General features: G+C 35.9%; 1 protein-coding gene across 1 annotated transcript in view; it reads left to right on the plus strand.

Annotated features, from left to right (window-relative positions):
- PLCB1 (phospholipase C beta 1) overlaps positions 1-18,154 on the plus strand; it is an 821,547-nt gene that overhangs the window by 605,206 nt on the left and 198,187 nt on the right. The window contains exon 11 of the mRNA XM_044659490.1: positions 13,375-13,532. Within this exon, the coding sequence (XP_044515425.1) occupies positions 13,375-13,532 (158 nt within the window). The remainder of the gene's footprint in view (positions 1-13,374; positions 13,533-18,154) is intronic.

An 18,154-nucleotide genomic window follows, 5' to 3' on the forward strand; every position in this document is an offset into this window, starting at 1 on the left:
CCAAATTTGATAAATAGAAAAGTGAAATTTTTTTAAAAAGTGAAAAAAGAAATATGCATAATTCAGCAGTAGAGCAGCTAGTTGGCACAATGGATAAAGTACTTGACTGGAAGTCAGAAAGACTCATCTCCCTGAGTTCAAATCCAGTTGAACACACATTTATTAGCTGTTTGCCTTAGTTACCTCACCTAATCATTCCACTATTTTTGATAATAAAACCACAAATGGCATCATGAAGAGTTGGGCCCAAGTGAAATAACTGAACAATAGCACAGTCCAACAAAATAAATTCCCATATTGACCATGTCCAAAAATCTGTCTCATTCTGAATTTTAAGTCCATCATCTCTCTTACAGAAGATGAATCACATTTTATCTTTAGTCCTTACGATTTATAGCTTATAGCTGCAGAGATCAGAATATTAAAATCTTTCAAAGTTGTTTTTCTCTATAATATTGTTTTCATTGTACAAATTGTTCTCCTATTCTACTCAAGTCACTCTGCATTTATAGTGGTATTTCCACTTTCTTCTGACATTGTCCATTTTGTCATTTCTTATGGCACAATAATATTCCATTACATCTATATACTGTATTTTGTTTAACTGTTCCCCAAAAAGTAGATGCCCTTATATTTTCAGTTTGGGCAGATACTATTTTCTTTGATTTACTTAGGTTATAAGCTTAGTAACGGTACAACAGAGTCAAAGGAATTGATGTATTAGAAAAGACCATAGAAACCAGATAGTGCAATGCATAAATCCCTTTATGTCATTTTCTAACCAAAAAATCCTTCTTAAAATATCCCCCAAGAATGCTTGTTTGTCTATGGCCTGAAGATGACTAACTTGCAAGCAGCTATGACAGGAAAGAATGCTATAAAGAAGTCCTGTTGAGATATGTTTCAGAGAGAGGAAAGAATCTTTTTGATTCGTGAAACTGAATAGAATTTGCTGAATCTAACTGGAATAAGCAAAGTAGTAAGCCTAAGCTAGGGGGCTTAAGCCAAAGCAGATTAATATGATATCAGTTTGAAGAAGTAATAGGAAATACTAATAAGGAGTCTAGAAGCAGATTTTTAAAAGAATAATTGATAACATTTGTACAAGATAGAGATGGCCAGAGAGAGATTTTTGGTTTGAAAAGTTATAGGAAAAGGGAGAGAGAGGATATGGATTGTAAAATATCAGAAAACAATATTAAAAGTCTTATCAACATGTAATCTGAGGGAAAATAAAAATTAAATTAAAATTTTCTTAAGTATATGGAACCATAGGGAAGTGGGATAAAAGATCTGTAGTAAAGATGATGGAGAGAGTTAGGTGAACCATGGTTGGATTAAGTGTTAGATGTAAGGCATGTCTTAAGTCACCACCAATCAGAACAGCAAACCCTCAGCATAAGATTTTCCAGGGAAGGAAGATTTTAATTCTCTTGGTCTTGGCTTCTATTCATTATTTTCTTAAAATTTTCAGAGGAAAACATTTTTTAAAATAAAGCTTAAAGAGGTTATATAATTTCTTTCTGTTTACTTGGCTAGTAACAGTTAGAAAACAAATCTAGGTCCTTGAAAACCTACATTTTATTTAAGTCAGGAGCACAAGACCTAAACTCTAGCATTTAATCCAAATAGAATTGGACTGGCTAATTGAAGAAATGATAACAAATCATTGCATAGAAAGAACTCAAAAAGATCAAAACCTTTTTCTCATTGACAAGTAGATCATGTATATTCCCATATATCTTTTTCCAGATTACTTTTAGGTATAATTTTAATAATCATTTTCTGACATTTTGAGATCTATGTTCTCCTTTCCATACTTTCTCCCTCCCCAAGAGGGCAGGTAATATGATATCATACAGTACATATTCCCATGTTCTTCATGTGAAAGAAGACACACATCGCTTACACAAGAGAAAAAATCATGAACAAAATAAAGTGAATATGGTGTGCTTCCATCTCTATTAAAACACTATCAATTCCTTTTTTGGTGATGGATAGCCTTTTTCATCAGGAGTCCCAAGGAGCTGTCTTGGATTTTTGCTCTGCAGATAATAGTTGTCATTCACAATAGATCATCATACTTTATTGCTGTTATTATATACAACATTCTCTTAGTTCTGCTCACTTCACTTTGCGACACTTCATATAAGTCTTTTAAAAAAACCCCCAAAAAACCCCCTGTGTATTGGCTCCAAGGCAGAAGAGTGGTAAAGGCTAGGCAATGGGCTAGTTAAGTGACTTGCTCAAGGTCACCCAGCTAGGAAGTGTCTGAGGCCAGATGTGATCCTAGGATCTCCTGTGTCTGGGCTTGGCTCTCAATCCACTGAGCTACCCAGCTGCTCAGTTTTTTGGTGATCCAGGTTGTATGGTGATCATCATGTTAATGTTTCTTATATCAAAAATAGTACTCCATCACAACCATACCACAAAGCTTCTTCAGCCATTCCCCAGGTGATGGACATCCCTTCCATTTCTAATTCTTTGACACTACAAATAGAGCTGCTTTCAATATTTTTTGTGCAAAAAAATTCTTTCCCCCAGTTTTGATCTCTTTGAGATACAGAACTAGCAGTAGTATTGCTAGACCAAAGGATATCCACAGTTTTGGGGGCATGGTTTCAAATTGTTTGCATTCCCCTATTTAAGACTTCTTAGAAGTTTATAACTTTCCCTTCTTCTTTCATATTTTCAACTTGTAAATATTTCTCTTTCATTGAATGTTTCTCTTAAAAAGCATGAAGATTCACCAAACTATTAGATTATCTATAATCAGTGACTCACTTCCTAAATGTACACCCTTTGCCCACTGAACAATGAGCTGGCATACTAATAGAAGAATTGAACCTTATTAATATCAATATTCTCACACCAAATGAGACCATAGGAAAAAAGAAAGTTGTAGCTAAATGGAAGAATGACTCACAGATATGCCTCCATGGAAAACCAAACAAAAGATCTGGCAGAGTTGGTTTCATTGTTCACTTACTCATCATTTCATGGGATACTTGATTATCTTGCTCTTCTGTTTGTGGAATGAATGTGCATAAGCTAGAACAAAAAACAAAACAAAACCCTTTGTGAAGTTAATTTTATCTTTAATGCCAACATGTTGCACATGATAAAGTCAAGAAATTCTATAAATAATTTGGCAAATGCCTCCAAACCAGGTCAGTGTATACTTTGGTATTTGTTGGTGACTTAAATGTGATGGAAAGAACAGAAATGAAAAGCAAAAAATCTGCTGGAAAATAGAACTCAGACAATTGACTAGTTAAAACAAAAGTCAAAATCAAGATTAAATTAGAATAAAGATGAGAAGGCACTGTAAAAAGTCATTGTTTTGTAAATAAAAACAAGTTCTTCCTTTTGAGCTATTTAAACAATGAGTCATGAAAAACTGGAAATGGAAGAAGACTTTGATATTGGTTTTGATTATCATTGTTTTAAAAAATGTTTAACTGAAGTGAAGTAGTCTCTAAAATGAAACATCCAAAATAGTCCAGACACTGTATCGATAAGGAAAAACATTTCCTCTCTTTGCTCAACAGAGGAAAGTAGCAGCCAAGGACTCCTGTAAAATAATAACTGGTAAGGGGGAAATGGTGATAGTATAGCTACATAACATAGTGAAAAGATGATGTGTACATGGAAATATGTCTATAGAAAGTTTGCTGTCATTCTAAACTGAGTCATAAGTCATTCTTGAAAGATATGGAAGAACAAAAAGTTAACAAAAATGGGAGTGATGGATTATGCTTATCTCTATGGAAATATATTTCAATTATCAGTGATAAGTGAGTTTCTGAATTTATTCTCTAATACTTCAGCCTCTATTAAGCTTTGTAAGGAATTTGAAAAGGGACTCAGGTGGATAGTGTTAGACCTGGAGTCAAGAAAAAACTTAATTCAAATCTAGTCCCAGATACTTGCTATATGACCTTAGACAAACCTCTTAGCTTCTGTCTGCCTTCTTTTACTCATATTGTTTTTAAAATGTTTAACATGAGTCTTAAAACCTCATTTGAGCCTTAAAACAATCCAATAGGGTGGGCACTATAAAATTAAATCATTTTAAAGCTGGTGAAATATTGAAGATGAGTTTTCAACTAATTTCTTCCTAACTACAAGACCCCCCCAGAACTCTGAGTAGATCTTTGTGGGATTTTTGAAATGGATATTAAATAATATAGGAAATGGAAATGCGGGTGGGCTATGAGCTGTACCCACAGAAGCAAAATTGTACACCAGTGATATTACAGACCTGCTGTGATTGTAAAGTGTGTTTCCCTTTAGTGGTTTAAGAAAAATCTTCCAAGGAACTAAGAGAAGGACTTGAGCCTCTTCTAAGGCAAAAAGTGTAAGAAAGAAATTAGAAACCTCTATCTCTTTCTGCAGATCTGGATAGAAGGATACCAGAATGGAAGATCCCAGGAGGAAGCAGCTAGGTGGTACAGGGAATAGAGTCATGGGCCTAGAGTCAGAAAAAAGAATTTTCTTTGTGAGTTCAAATCTGGCTTCAGATATTTAGAAGCTGTGTGATTGTGGAGTAAGTCACTTTGCAGGTGACATCCCAAAAGTTCTAAGTTGGAATAAAACGGGATATGGAGAGCAGTCTTAAGTCCTCAAAAATACTTCCAGAAGCCTGTTACCTGCAAGAGACCTCTGAGATATTATATTGGTCTTTCTAAAAGTGACTTTGTATAAGACACATAAATCCTCTGAGTCTTCTTAGCCCTTAGCTATAAAATGGGGCTGTATCTGCCCTGCTCCTCAGTGTTGTTGCAATGATCAAATAAAAGCAAGTTCTTCTATTTAAACTATTTAAACAATAAGGGACGAAAAACTAGAAATGAAAGAAGACTTTGATATTGGTTTTGATTATCACTGTTTTCAAAAAAGTTTAACCAAAATAAAGTAGTCTCTAAAACAAAACATCCAAAGTAGCCCAGACACTGTATCAGTAAGGAAAAAGCATTTCCTCTCTTTGCTCAACAGAGAAAAGTAGCAGCCAAGGGCTCCTGTAAAGTAATACACTGGAAGGCAACTATAGGAAAGCTATTTGTAAACTGTAAAGTACTGTAATGCCAGCTAAGTAGCATGAAGTCAAAAAGACCTAAATTGGCTTCCAACCTCGGACAGGAATTGTGACCATTGGCAAGTCATTTAGCCTGTTTCCCTCAGTTTCCCCATCTGCAAAATGACTTGACAAAGGAAATAGCAAACCACTCTAGTATTTTTTCCAAGAAAATTTGAAACGCAGGCCCAAAAGAGTTCTACATGACTAAAATGATTCAACCACAACCACAAAAGCACTATTAAAATTTACCCTCAGACATTATATAATTATTAACTACTCACAACGGGAACAAACCCATGAATTTTGTCCATACCACTATCGTGCTCTAACAAAATGAATGAAAAGGTCAGACTGATTAGTGCAACCCTACTGCACGGAAGGACAATTAGGGCAGCCAGTACTCCTGGGTCTGAACAGCTCCCTCAGCTGTGATCCCCATATTGATGTGCCCTCAGTGACTGGCTGGCAGCTCTTCTTCCAGTGACAGCAGAGAAATCATCCTTATCTATTGCCTTGGTCCTCATCTCAACTCACAGCTTTTATTGGTGAGCATTTAACAATGTCTTTTGTAATGTGCTAGAAACTTTTTCAGCTAGGAAGACCACAAGGAAATAAATATAGGCTGGTGATAAGGCTAACAAAAGCCCTCTGGCGTGAAGGCTGAGGAGGAAAAAGGTGGGGAAATTGAGTTATTAGACTTGGTCTTTTCCATCCTTTGGATGAACACTTTGTAGGTCTGGCTACGTTCTCAGATATAGAGAAATTGTCAGAAGCCATTGCTTTAAAGGGTTTTTTTTTCCAGTCTGTAGTCTCTTAGTCTAGTCTGTGCCACCCAAGGATGCCTCAGGCCCTGGCTGCAAGAACTCAAGCAGATATAATCAGTCACTAAGGATACATGCAACACAGTGAGACATCTCATATTGTGGCTTGGAGGCAGTATTATGGGTTAATGGGAAATGTCACTTCAGCTCCCCAGTTTATTCTCATGTTTGGGATTTGCTTATGAGAGATGATGGCAGCTTGCTAGCTTCCTAAGCATCAAGTGCTGAGTGATTCATAGAACATCATTAACACCAACTCGGGGCTGGCCCCTAGCCCTAGCAGCTGTACTCTGTGCTGCCTGTACTCAAACAGAAAATAAAGAGAAAGGAGAAATTTGGAGGGAAGGGGAGTAGAGGGAAATGATGGTTAAGCATCTCAAATAAAAAATAAAAAAATTAAAGTGCTCTGAGACCTTCAGCACAAAAAGAGAATTCATATCCTAACTCTTTGTGGCTGAAAATTTCTGTAGATGAAAAAAACTTACTAGAAAGTAAATATTCATTCAATGAAAAAAATATCTGCTATCAAGTGCTCTATGATATGAACCTTTCTTTTCTAAGAAGTAACATTTAGTTTTCTGAGGATCTACACTAGAGTCTTAAGCCATATTTAATTTTTTTTCTAATGGGGAAATTGTCAGAAGTTATTGGCCTTAAGGAGTGAGCTATTCTCCATGTTATGTTATTATTTCAACTCTGTTATTCCAGGGAACAGAGAAATCAAAACAGAGAGAGAGAGAGAGAGAGAGAGAGAGAGAGAGAGAGAGAGAGAGAGAGAGAGAGAGACAGAGAGACAGAGAGACAGAGACAGAGACAGAGAGAGAGAGAGAGAGAGAGAGAGAGAGAGAGAGAGGAGAGAGAGATTTCATAGATATTTTTGTCATCTATGCTTTACCTAATCCCATGTATCAGACCAAACATGGAAACTCTAGACTTTAAATATATAACCCATCTTTAGCTGCTCTTCACCCCTTGGTAACATTTTGCAACCAGGATTGATCTTTACATTTATAAAGTTGCTTCCAGCTACTGTTTGCAACAGTTCCTTTATGACAACATTGAGCATACGTGGTACTTCTTAAAACACTGACATACAGTTGAGCCTAATCACTTTCCCAAAAGAGCATATTCTCCTCTCAAATTTTCATTACCCTTTCAATGGATTTATACATGGGTACACAACTGGTGCCAGAAAGTAAGTGAAAGGAGGAAAAACCAAGACTCCATTTGCAATGTGAAAGAAAAAAAACTGAAATAATAACCTAAGTGATTCCAGAGAAAAATCTGCTTTAGACTACAGTAGCTATGTAATTGGTATAGAAACAGGAATTTTGATTTAAAAGGGCATAGATAATTTTTTCAGCTCCTCACTGCACTAAAATAACCCTGCCTTTAGAAATAGGCACTATTCAAAATGATAACCAACTTTTTCTTATAAAGTTTTATGTGCATATGACAAGATGGAAGTTTGTACCAGTCCCTTGATATGGTACTGCATGGCCAGTTAGTTATTTACAGAATGATAGGTTCAATTCCACAGTTAATTTTTCCAGATGATTTTATCATTCATGGGTCCCACATTTGTAAGGGTATGTGTGTTAATGAGGTCATGCTTTTCTCAAAAATAAAAGTAATTATTCAAAAACTTCCTTAGCTCTTCAGGACCTGCATTATGATTCTATAGCAGTCAAGAATGATTTACTTTTTGATATACTGAAAGACATATTTTGTGACTTGTTAAATGGGTAGCATGAAGTGGTTTGAATCCCATATTCTTTGCCCTACATGTTTTTCATGACAGGCATTATGTCTTGCAAAATCATTTTGACAGCTTTCATTGACATCTCCTATTTTTCAGTGTCTATTGAGAAATTAGGGAGAACTTTTCATATGGAAAATTAAGGGCTTCAGAGAATCATGTTTTGTTTATTTATTTATCATTCCAAAATGCTTTCTCTAAGACTAAATATTATAGAGAAAGAATAATATTTTTGCTTCCATATAAATCCACATTTAATGTCTATTTTTTATCTTCACAATATCCACTGTTTAAATATATGTGGAGTACAGATTTTCTGAAATTGCATTGTAGAAGTTACTAGGAAAGATTTTAGTCGAAGGTGATGAGGTGGGCAGTGGGCAGTGATAGAAACAGGACCCTCATGTTCTGAAATCGTGTACTACTCACTAGTTAGCATTAGTTAAGAATAAATGGCAAAATCTGTATTATTAATCAGTTAACCATTCTGTATTATTAATCACTCATAATGATTCTGTACTGTTCTGTTCTATTCACCAGGTTTGTCCTGTTCTATATTATTAATTGCTTATATTGTTCTGTATTTACCTTAGTTCTGAACTGTTAGGCATTATTAATTACCTGTAATGGTTGTCTGTACTATATCCTCTCTATGTTCCCATCTTTGATGAAGGCATTACACAGCAAGACCTCACCTACACTGACAAATGGTGACAGGTAGGACAATGAGGAAACATGGGGTATGCACACCAAGGGCTCTGGCAGTCCAGGAGAATCTCCCAAACCTGTGCATGCCCCTTATTCCCTTACTGATGTCCTCAAGATTATCTATGATTTGTCAGACTCAAAACCACACCTCCACTTGCATTTGAACCCACCAACTCAATGCTTATTTTTCTGGGGTTTTCAGCCTATAATGCCCCAGAACACTCAGAGGCGGGCTATTCTGGGAAAAGGTGGTGATTCCCCTGGAATGGGAGACAAAAAACCCCCAGACCCTCAATACAAACCCTGATCCACACTTTGGGCTACTCCATCAGCCTGGGAATTATTCCATCAGTCCTAGGCTACACCTGGGCTATAGGGCTAATCCACCAGCCCCAAGTCTATCCTATTAGGGTTCAGTCATTTCACCAGCCTAGGCTATTGTACTATCTTAAAAATCTCTTTTTCTTTAAATAAAATGCTTTCATGCTTCTGGATTGAGCAGAGTTTTGAGCCTCCCATTCTTGGGGCAAGATCTTGCTACAAACTTGGGTGTTTTTCCTATAATATATTTTGGTGGCCCCTACAGGTGTCCATTGCTGGCACTTGAGCTCCCTTAGTTCCTGAGGCAAGAAAATCTATCTCCTCTAACCTCTGTGTCTCATATATTCTCTCTTAATGGCCAGCAATAGTTGAGAGATGGACAAGGCTCTAGGATCAATCAGGTTGAATAGGCATAACAGCGATGCCCTGTTTAGGTCCTGCCCTATTGCCACAAATCTGTATGAGGCATAGTCAGATTTTTTTGCCTTTTTTAAATGTGGTCATACTTTTTACTGCATGGTGGGGAGTGCAGTCACTTGAAGGGAGTATGGAGCAAGGAGCATCTATTCCCCAAAATTCACCATTGGGTACCCCTTTAAGACATTGAGATAAATTAGATCTATCTGACCTGAAGAAGAAAAGGCTGTTTTACAATTGAATGTGAAATTCTTTCCTGCTTCTGGATCAAATGGAGTTTTCAGCCTCCTTCTTGGGGTCAGACCCTGCTATAAATTTGGATGTGTTTTCCCAAAACAAAGGTGGTTTTAGAATTGAACTTATTTCTCATAAAATAGAAATGTTTTAAAGGTGTGGAGTAAAGCTTTAAAAAAACCTTATTTCAAACACAAGAAACTGAAATTCAACCTGGAACAAACAATACCATAGATTCAGGACCAGGATTCAAATTATACCTATATAACTTTATAGTTTTGCCACTTAATCTTTCTCAGCCATAGTTTCTCATCTGTAAGTAAACAGTGATAGCTAGCATTTATATAAAACTTTAAGATTGCAAAGCACTTTTCAGATATATGTCATTTGATCCTTATAATAACACTTGGAGGCAGATGCTTTTATTATTTCCATGTTGTGATGAAGAAACTTTGGCAGAAAAAACTCGTCACTTACCCAGGATCACACATGGCTAGTAAGTATCTGAGGCAAGATTTGAACTAAGGTTTTTCTGACTCAAATCTAAAATGCAACCTAGGTGCCTAAAATTAGGCAGTTGAACAAAATAATCTCTTAGGTCCTTTCCTGATCTAAATTCATAATCCTATGATTAAGATTAAAATATCTACTTCTTTGAATAAACAGCTATAGGATCAAGGGAAAATTATTATGAAGCCATTCCAACTATAATTTATAGTCAACTGATCAGAGATACATGGGGATAAAACCAAATGACTAACACTTCCAGTTTTTAGACAGTTGTGCCACCTACCAAAATTCTGAAAGTTGGCTATTATTTTTAAGGTGCAGCTGGGACTGTGTATCTCTTTCCCCAATACCATCATTCAAAAAAAAAACCAAATATGGCAAGGGATTGCAAGGGGATTTTTTTAAGTTGAAAAGCACATTACAGAATCTTATATTCTAGATGGGGAAATAAAAAATCGTGCATGTGCATATACAATAAAAATGGAGCACAGCTACAAAGAATGTGGGCTTGATCTTCTCAAAGGTCTCTACCAGCTTTCAATCTATGATTCTCTGAGTACATAAGAAAAAGACTATCCAATAAGCATGTATTAAGTATTTACTATGTGCCGGAAATTGGGTAAAACACTGGGGAAATAAAGACTATTAAAAAGAATAGTCCCTGCTCATGAGGAACTTACATTCTAATTGGAGAAATGCAATATAATGTAGATGGGAGGTAATCTTAGAGAAGAAAGCACTAGTAGCTGGAGAGGGAAATTGGAATATGGGAAAAGGTTTGTTTGCACTTAGGAGAAGAGCTGGGACAAAGCTATAGCAAATAGGAGATGTAGCCTAATGTGTAAAGAATAGTGGGTACACTTGTATGCACAGGGTAAAAATGTGTAAAAGATTAGAAACTTAGGAAGGGACCATGTTGTGAAGACCTTAAATTCTAGAGCAATTTTTATTTAATTCTAGAGGTAATAAGGCGCCCCTGGAATTTATTTGCGACAGGGTATGGTCAGAACTCTAATTTGGAATTTTAAGGTAGCATGAATTGGAAGCAGGAAAAAAAAGGATGCATGGTGCAAGGTGAGAGTTCAGATAACATATAATATCTGGGTTACAATTCATTGATTTTTGCTATTTAGTACAGAAAACCTTTTAGAATATCTTCACTAATATAATTAAAATAAGTTCTAAATCACTGTAAAGGAAAGAGTTCAAGAGCAAAAATGAGAATCTGTCTCCGGCATATATACCATATATTTGTAGGTTCTCTAGAATCAACCTACTTTGAGTAGAGTACCTTGTATTTGAAGGGCTGATAATCCTAAGAAAATTGCTACAAATCTATTAGCTTCAATGTAAGAGCAATGTGAAGTCTGTCTTATTTTGTATTTTTGACAATGAATATTTGCAGTGGATTCTTCTTGTTGATTGTACCAAAGGTCTAAAGTATTCTGGAAAAGGCACCTAAAGATGACTTGACTGTGCCAAAAAGTTTTCTGGAATGAACACAGCAGAACAAAGGTTTTTTTTCAGAGCACCTGAGGCAATATTTATGAAAGGGGGCCAGAAAAATTTAGACCAAAAAGAAAGCATTGACAGTTATGATGGGAGTATTTTTTAAAAGACAGTGATTAACAGATATGAGAAGATACACCTAATCTATCCCTTGATAGATTTGGAGGTCCACAGGTGGTGTGCATACATTGTACATGTTTTCAGACTTTTTTCAATCTTTTCTTCTTTAAAAATACATATTTGTTAAACATAAAAGCTAATACCATGAGCAAATTCAGAGACCACGGAGTACTTTGTCTGTCAGATATATGGATAAGGAAATAATTTATGCTGAAACAAGAGATAAAGAACATTAGAGGATGTAAGATGAATAATTTTGGTTATATTAAATTTTAAAGTTTTGTGCAAATAAAACCATTATAACTAAGATTAGAAGGAAAACAGAAAGTTGGGGTGGGGATAATTTAGAACAAGTATCTCTGATAAAATTCTCATTTCTCAAAAATATAGAGAACTAAGTCAAATTTATAAAAATATAAGTCATTCTCCAATTGATAAATGGTCAAAGGATATGAACAGGTGGTTTTTAAATGAAGAAATCAAAGCTATCTATGGTTCTATGAAAAAATGCTCTAAATCTATCTTGATTAGAGAAATTCAAATCAAAACAATTCTGAATTACTATCAGATTGGCCAATATGAGAGAAAATGAAAATGATAAATGTTGGGAGGGATGTGGAAAAATTGGGACTCTAATGTATTGTTGGTGGAGTTATGATACAATTCAACCATTCTGGAGAACAATTTAGAACTATGCCCAAAGGGCTCTAAAATTGTGCATATCCTTTGATCCAGCAATACCACAACTAAGCCTGTATCCCAAAGAGATTTTTTAAGAGAAAAGGGAACAGTTTGTTACAAAAATATTTATTTAAGACTCTTTTTGTGGTAGCAAAGACTTGGAAATTAAGGTATTGTCCATCAATTCAGGAATGACAAAATAAGATGTGGCATACATTGCAATGGAATACTATTATGCTATAAGGAATGACAAGCAAGAGGAATTTGGAAAAACCTGGAAAGACTTATGTGAATTCCTGAAAAGTGAAGTGCACAGAACCAGAAGTGTACATGGTAACAGCAATAGATTTGAAGAATTATGAACAACCTAGTTATTATCAGCAATACAGTAATCCAAGACAATCCCAGAGACTTATGATGACCCATCTGCTTTTAGAGAAAGAACCGATAGAGTTTGAATGCAGATCAAAACATTCTATATATTTCACTTTCTTCTTTTTTTGTTTTTGAGATATCCTCCAAAAATTACTGACACAGAAAAATGTTTTACATATGTAAAATCTATATCAGATTGCTTTCCTTCTCAGGGAGGACATGGGAAGGGAAGGAAGGAAGGAAGGAAGGACAGTGGAAAGGAGGAACAGAATTTGAGACTCAAAAAAATTTAAATGAATGTAAAAATTTTTACAGATAATTGGAGGGAAATAAAATATAATTATCCCTTCCACTCCACAACTTTTCTCATTGTGGTGGGATACCATGGTTTGGCATAAGAAATAAAATGGGAATTTTGAGGCAGTTTTGCAGAAGCACAGATGAAACACAAAGGCCAGCAGATGACATAGAAAAAGTTTAGAAAATCAGAAATGCATATTTAGCCCAAAATTTATAATAAGGTACACATCTATCCCAAGTGAGTGATAAAACAGACCTTGAAATGTCATTATCGTGTTCAGTGCTGGTATTGGGTAGAGATCTTCAGAAAGCTGGATGCCAAATTTTTCTTGTCTTACAAGGCATGTGGCTTCTTTGGTGGTACTGGTGGTATTTGATCATTTTCAGCCATGTTCAAAAGTTATTCATGTGGGATAGTGTTTTAGGAAATTTTTGAGAAGTACTTTTTCATATAGTGTTGAAAGACCTTGGCTTTGCTAACTGTTTTTCTTGTTTCCTTTTGTTGACTGCCCTGGCCTCATAGTTTTGTTCTTCCACAGCTGGCCAGTTAGCTGGCAACTCCTCAGTAGAGATGTATCGCCAAGTACTCTTGTCTGGCTGTCGTTGTGTGGAGCTGGACTGCTGGAAGGGAAGAACAGCAGAAGAAGAGCCTGTCATTACTCATGGTTTCACTATGACAACAGAGATCTCTTTTAAGGTATGATGAAAAGTTTAGCCAGTGGGAAGACCTACTTGTTTTGGAGAATGCTTCATAGGCGAGATAGTTGAATACATATTCTCCTGAAAAATGGTTTTACTAACTCCTATACTACCTGAGTTACCTAGGGCAAATCATTTTAATTTATCAGTGGCATTTCATCAATTTTCCAGTCTGCTAAAAAAGCTCCATCAAAAAAGTTAGTCCTGAGTTAAAAGGATTGATTCATTTTTATAACGTTTTCCTACCCTTCCTTTTCTTTTATCTTAATCATTCTTTGTCCTAGTTCAGAGTCACATAATATAAGACCTCAAAGATGACCAAAATCCAATCCATATGTGAAGAGGAATAGATTTTATATCATCCTGAAGATATATTTATTCATCCTCCACTTGAAGACTTCCCATGGTTAGAAACTCACCTCTTCCCCCAAAGAAGCACATTCTACTTTGTGACAACACAAATTGTTAAAATTAGACAGACCTATATTTCTATTAAAAGAGATGAGACCACTAGACAGGGACAAAGAAAGAATCTGACTGCTTATACCTCCTGTTGGTCCTCTTTCTACCCTCAAGAGTCAAACAAAACTTATCTTACCTTCAAAATAGGACTTCAAAAATTAAAGACAACTTTTGTCCTCTTTAGTTCTTCTTTTCTTTAGGACAAATACTCTACCTTATTACAGAGTGTTATTTTCTTCCTTGAGCTTGTGTGCTTCCTTTTCCATTTGACTAATTCTGTTCTTTAAAAAGTTGTTTTCTTCAGTGGGTTTTTACACTTCCTTTGCCATTTAGCTCATTCAAGTTTTGAGGGAGTTGTTTCCTTCAGTGAGTTTTTTCAAGTTATTGACTCTCTCTCTCTCTCTGTCTCTCTCTCTCTCTGTCTCTCTCTCTCTCTCTCTCTCTCTCTCTCTCTCTCTCTCTTTCTCTCTCTCTTTCTCTCTCTCTCTCTTTCTCTCTCTCTCTCTCTCTTTCTCTCTCTCTGTCTCTCTCTGTCTCTCTGTGTGTCTCTCTCATTTTATTTCTCAATTTTTCTCTTTGCTCATTTATTATTTTTCTTTTATCATCTTCTCAAGCTCTTCTAAGGTTTCTTTTTTAAGTTTATTTAATTAATTGATCAGTTTAGAATAGTTTTCCATGATTACGTGATTCATATTCGTTCCTTCCCCTTCTCCCACCCATAGCCAGTGAGCATTTTCAATGGGTTTTACACGTGTCATTGATCCAGACCTATTTCCATATAATTAACATTTGCATTAGGGTGACTGTTTAGAGTCTACATCCCCAATCATATTCTCATTGACCCATGTGATCAAGCAGTTGTTTTTCTTCTGTTTCTACTCCCACAGTTCTTTCTCTGGATGTGGGTAGAGTTCTTTCTTATAAAGCCCCTCAGAATTGTCCTAAGGTTTCTTAACAGCCCTTTACATAAATTGATAGCATTTTCTTTACACATATTGAGAATATTTGACACTTCTTGGTTACAAAGACTTCTATCTTGGATCATCTAAGTCTATTTATCATGAGCCCTAAGGTGCTTTCTTGACCCAAATATCCAAAGTCATCCTTCAAAGCTTTCTTGGCCATGGAGCAATATGAATTGGGTACTTCATCTGCTTCCTGACACCATCTGTAGGTTTAGTAACAGTTTGTTATGATACTCAATTTCTGGTCCAATTTCTGCCACTGTCTCAATAGCCGGGTATCATCAAGGCAATGGTACATTAAGGACAACCCAGGGAGGTCAGTCTAATTGGGGTATGGACAATAAAGAGATAAATTAGAAATGGTAACCCAAATAAGAAAAGAGAGCTGGTAGGCAAGAAATTGCCTTCCCAGAAAGTCTCAAGAGAAAGCAGAAGGAATGAATCACCAAGACTGAGACAGACCAAGCCCCTGGACAAGATACAGGGGAATAACTCTAGACACAATGTGTATCTGCTCCAGGGAGTATAGCTAAATCTCAAATATGTAAGAATTATAATTTCTCAAAAGTGATAGGAGAGAAACAATGGCAGCTCCACATAATCTAGATCCCTAAAATCTAGCCTTAGAAATTCTTTCAAGCTGATGATGAGCAATGTCCCACAATTTCAAAACTGTGCTTATATTGGAGGAAACAACCATGGGAAATTAAATGAGCATAATTACAAATATTACCTGGGTTTAATTTTACTCATATTTAGTTTTATTTTATTTGCTATCATGGTGATTTCATAAATTTTTAAGAAAAGCAATTTTCCCTGCTTATTTTCTGGTCATATTTATTTTATTTTATTATTATTACTGAAAATAATTTTGTTGAATAGAAGAGGGAAGTGTTAAAAATATATAACAGTCTAGGTCTGCTGTTGCTCAAAGGGACTGAATGTGTTTTTAGACATCACTGCCTTTGTGACCTTTCAGCCCATCATCAGTCAGTTTTTGCTTCTCATTTGCTAAGCAAAAAAATAGTTCATATATGCTACTTTAATGTTATCTGGTGGGAGTTACAAATTTTTAGCTGTCCTACCATTTGCTTGTAATCTAACTCTCTGGGTGTCAAAAATGGCCTTGCCTTTTTTGATGTCTAACTCAAACTTTGATGATTTGGGGCTTTCAGGATGGGGCATCTACAATTTTCTTATTTTTCCTGTTTAATGGTATTGGCTGAATTTGTCATTGACTAGTGATGCTAAACATACCTAGGAAGCAACATTTAACTTGACATTGGTCAGAATATGTCAGTGGATTGTTGTCAGCCTACTATCACAAATTTTCCCCACGTACCAAGTCTTTGAAATTCCCAGCAACAGACCACTTCAAAATCAAGAACTCCAGCCTTTAAATAGGATTAATGAGTCTTGCTGTCACTAAAGTCATTCCTGAAAAATGTAGCTGGTCTAGTGACCATCACTCTTTTGGCACGAGGCAGCTCTAACAAACACATCCAAGTTGATATGTCTATGCAAGACCAAAAGATTTCATTATATCTACATAGGCCAACCCTTATATATATGAAGCAGTTGATCATATCTTTCAAAGCTTGTTCACATCTGTGCACCTATCCATGCCTCTGTGCCTGAGTGGTCATTCAGGAATCACACTTCTTGAAAAAAATTACAATAATAATCCCCAAATCCTAGAAAAACCCTTTTATCTCCAAGGTCCTTTAGACATGGCCAAATTAGCAACATTTATATTTTCTCTAGAATGGTGCTCATGCCTCTTTTGATACGATTTCACCTATATATTTGACAGAGGATCTGCAAAAAATGGCATTTGCCAACTTAAAGTTTACAACTATTTAATCAATCAATGGGATTCTTAATCTGGGGTCCACAGAACCCTGAAGCATCAATAGATAGATTTCAAGTGGTCCTTGAAATTAGATGGGAAAAGAAATAAACCTTTTATTTTTTATTAACCTTTTGTTTCTTTCACTATAATAGTATAGTAAACAATTACACACAAGAGGAAGAAGAAAACATTAACAGGGATAATCTCACTTTTGATCTCTGTACTTGCAGTATGATGCACACAATGGGAGTTTCCAAATTTTGGCTGTAATTCTAAAGCTCCTCAGGCCTCGATCTTGTATATCATATGAGAAAAAGAATCAGAATGATATCAATGAAAGAATGCTATGTTATCTATAAGACTAGTAAAGAGAGTATTTTTAAATTACTTTTCAAGGACTGAGGAATATGAAGCAGGGCAGTGGCTTAATCCTAAGGGTAGCTTCTATCAAGAGGCTGAAATGGTAGAGGGTTTTGGCTAGGGCTTTTATATTCAAATGAGTTTTCTGCAGCAAATAGTAATTCTATAAATTTTATGCATTTAAAATTATTTTGAGAGGAGGTTTCAAGAGCCCCTGCTTAGTTGATCCATTATTTTCATCAGACATTCCTCATATCCTTCCAAGGTCTTTCCAAAAGCATCAGTGTCTTTAGAGTTCACCAACACTTACAAGTAGTTCATGCCTCCAGCCACTTTCTACATCAGTCTTTGAAATGTGGCCAGTAACCCACACCCTCTGGCAAGTGCCAACACTGGCAAAGGTCCAGCTGAAAAGATCCAACCTTTTCCTTATTTTCCTCTCTCAGAGAAATATGGTAGCAGCCAAGGCATAAGTCCAAAACTGAGAATCACTGGCTATCTCTCAGATAAACTAGGAATCTTAAATTCTTAGTAGAGTTGATTCACTTTAGTTCTTTTGTTCCAAGTCTAATAATCTACCCATATATTTCCATTCTTCCTTTGTACCACCACTCTAAGTGATACAAGTGGACTATTAGACTCTGTGATGATGTCATTGGTCAGAAGGTTCTTGACATGGTCTCTGAAATCATCCTTCACAGAAGACACTTTTCCTCAATTATTTTGGAGAAGTTAGTGTTATTCTTATGGAGATCTCTTTTCTTTGTGAAAAAGGACAGATAAAGTAGCATGTAAACCTAGGTAAGTCAGGCCTGCGAGATATGGGAGTGCCATCCCAAAAGGATATGGCCCAAAGATCTCCATTACCTTTGATGGTTAAAAAAGAAGTCAGATTCAGATTCTTCAATCCAAAGTGGCTTGAGTACCATGAAATAGCAAGTGACACAAAGTGACTGATCCTGGAAAATCCACTATCTAACA

The sequence above is a fragment of the Gracilinanus agilis genome, chromosome 2 (genome assembly GCF_016433145.1).
Source record: "Gracilinanus agilis isolate LMUSP501 chromosome 2, AgileGrace, whole genome shotgun sequence".
Lineage (NCBI taxonomy): Eukaryota > Metazoa > Chordata > Mammalia > Didelphimorphia > Didelphidae > Gracilinanus > Gracilinanus agilis.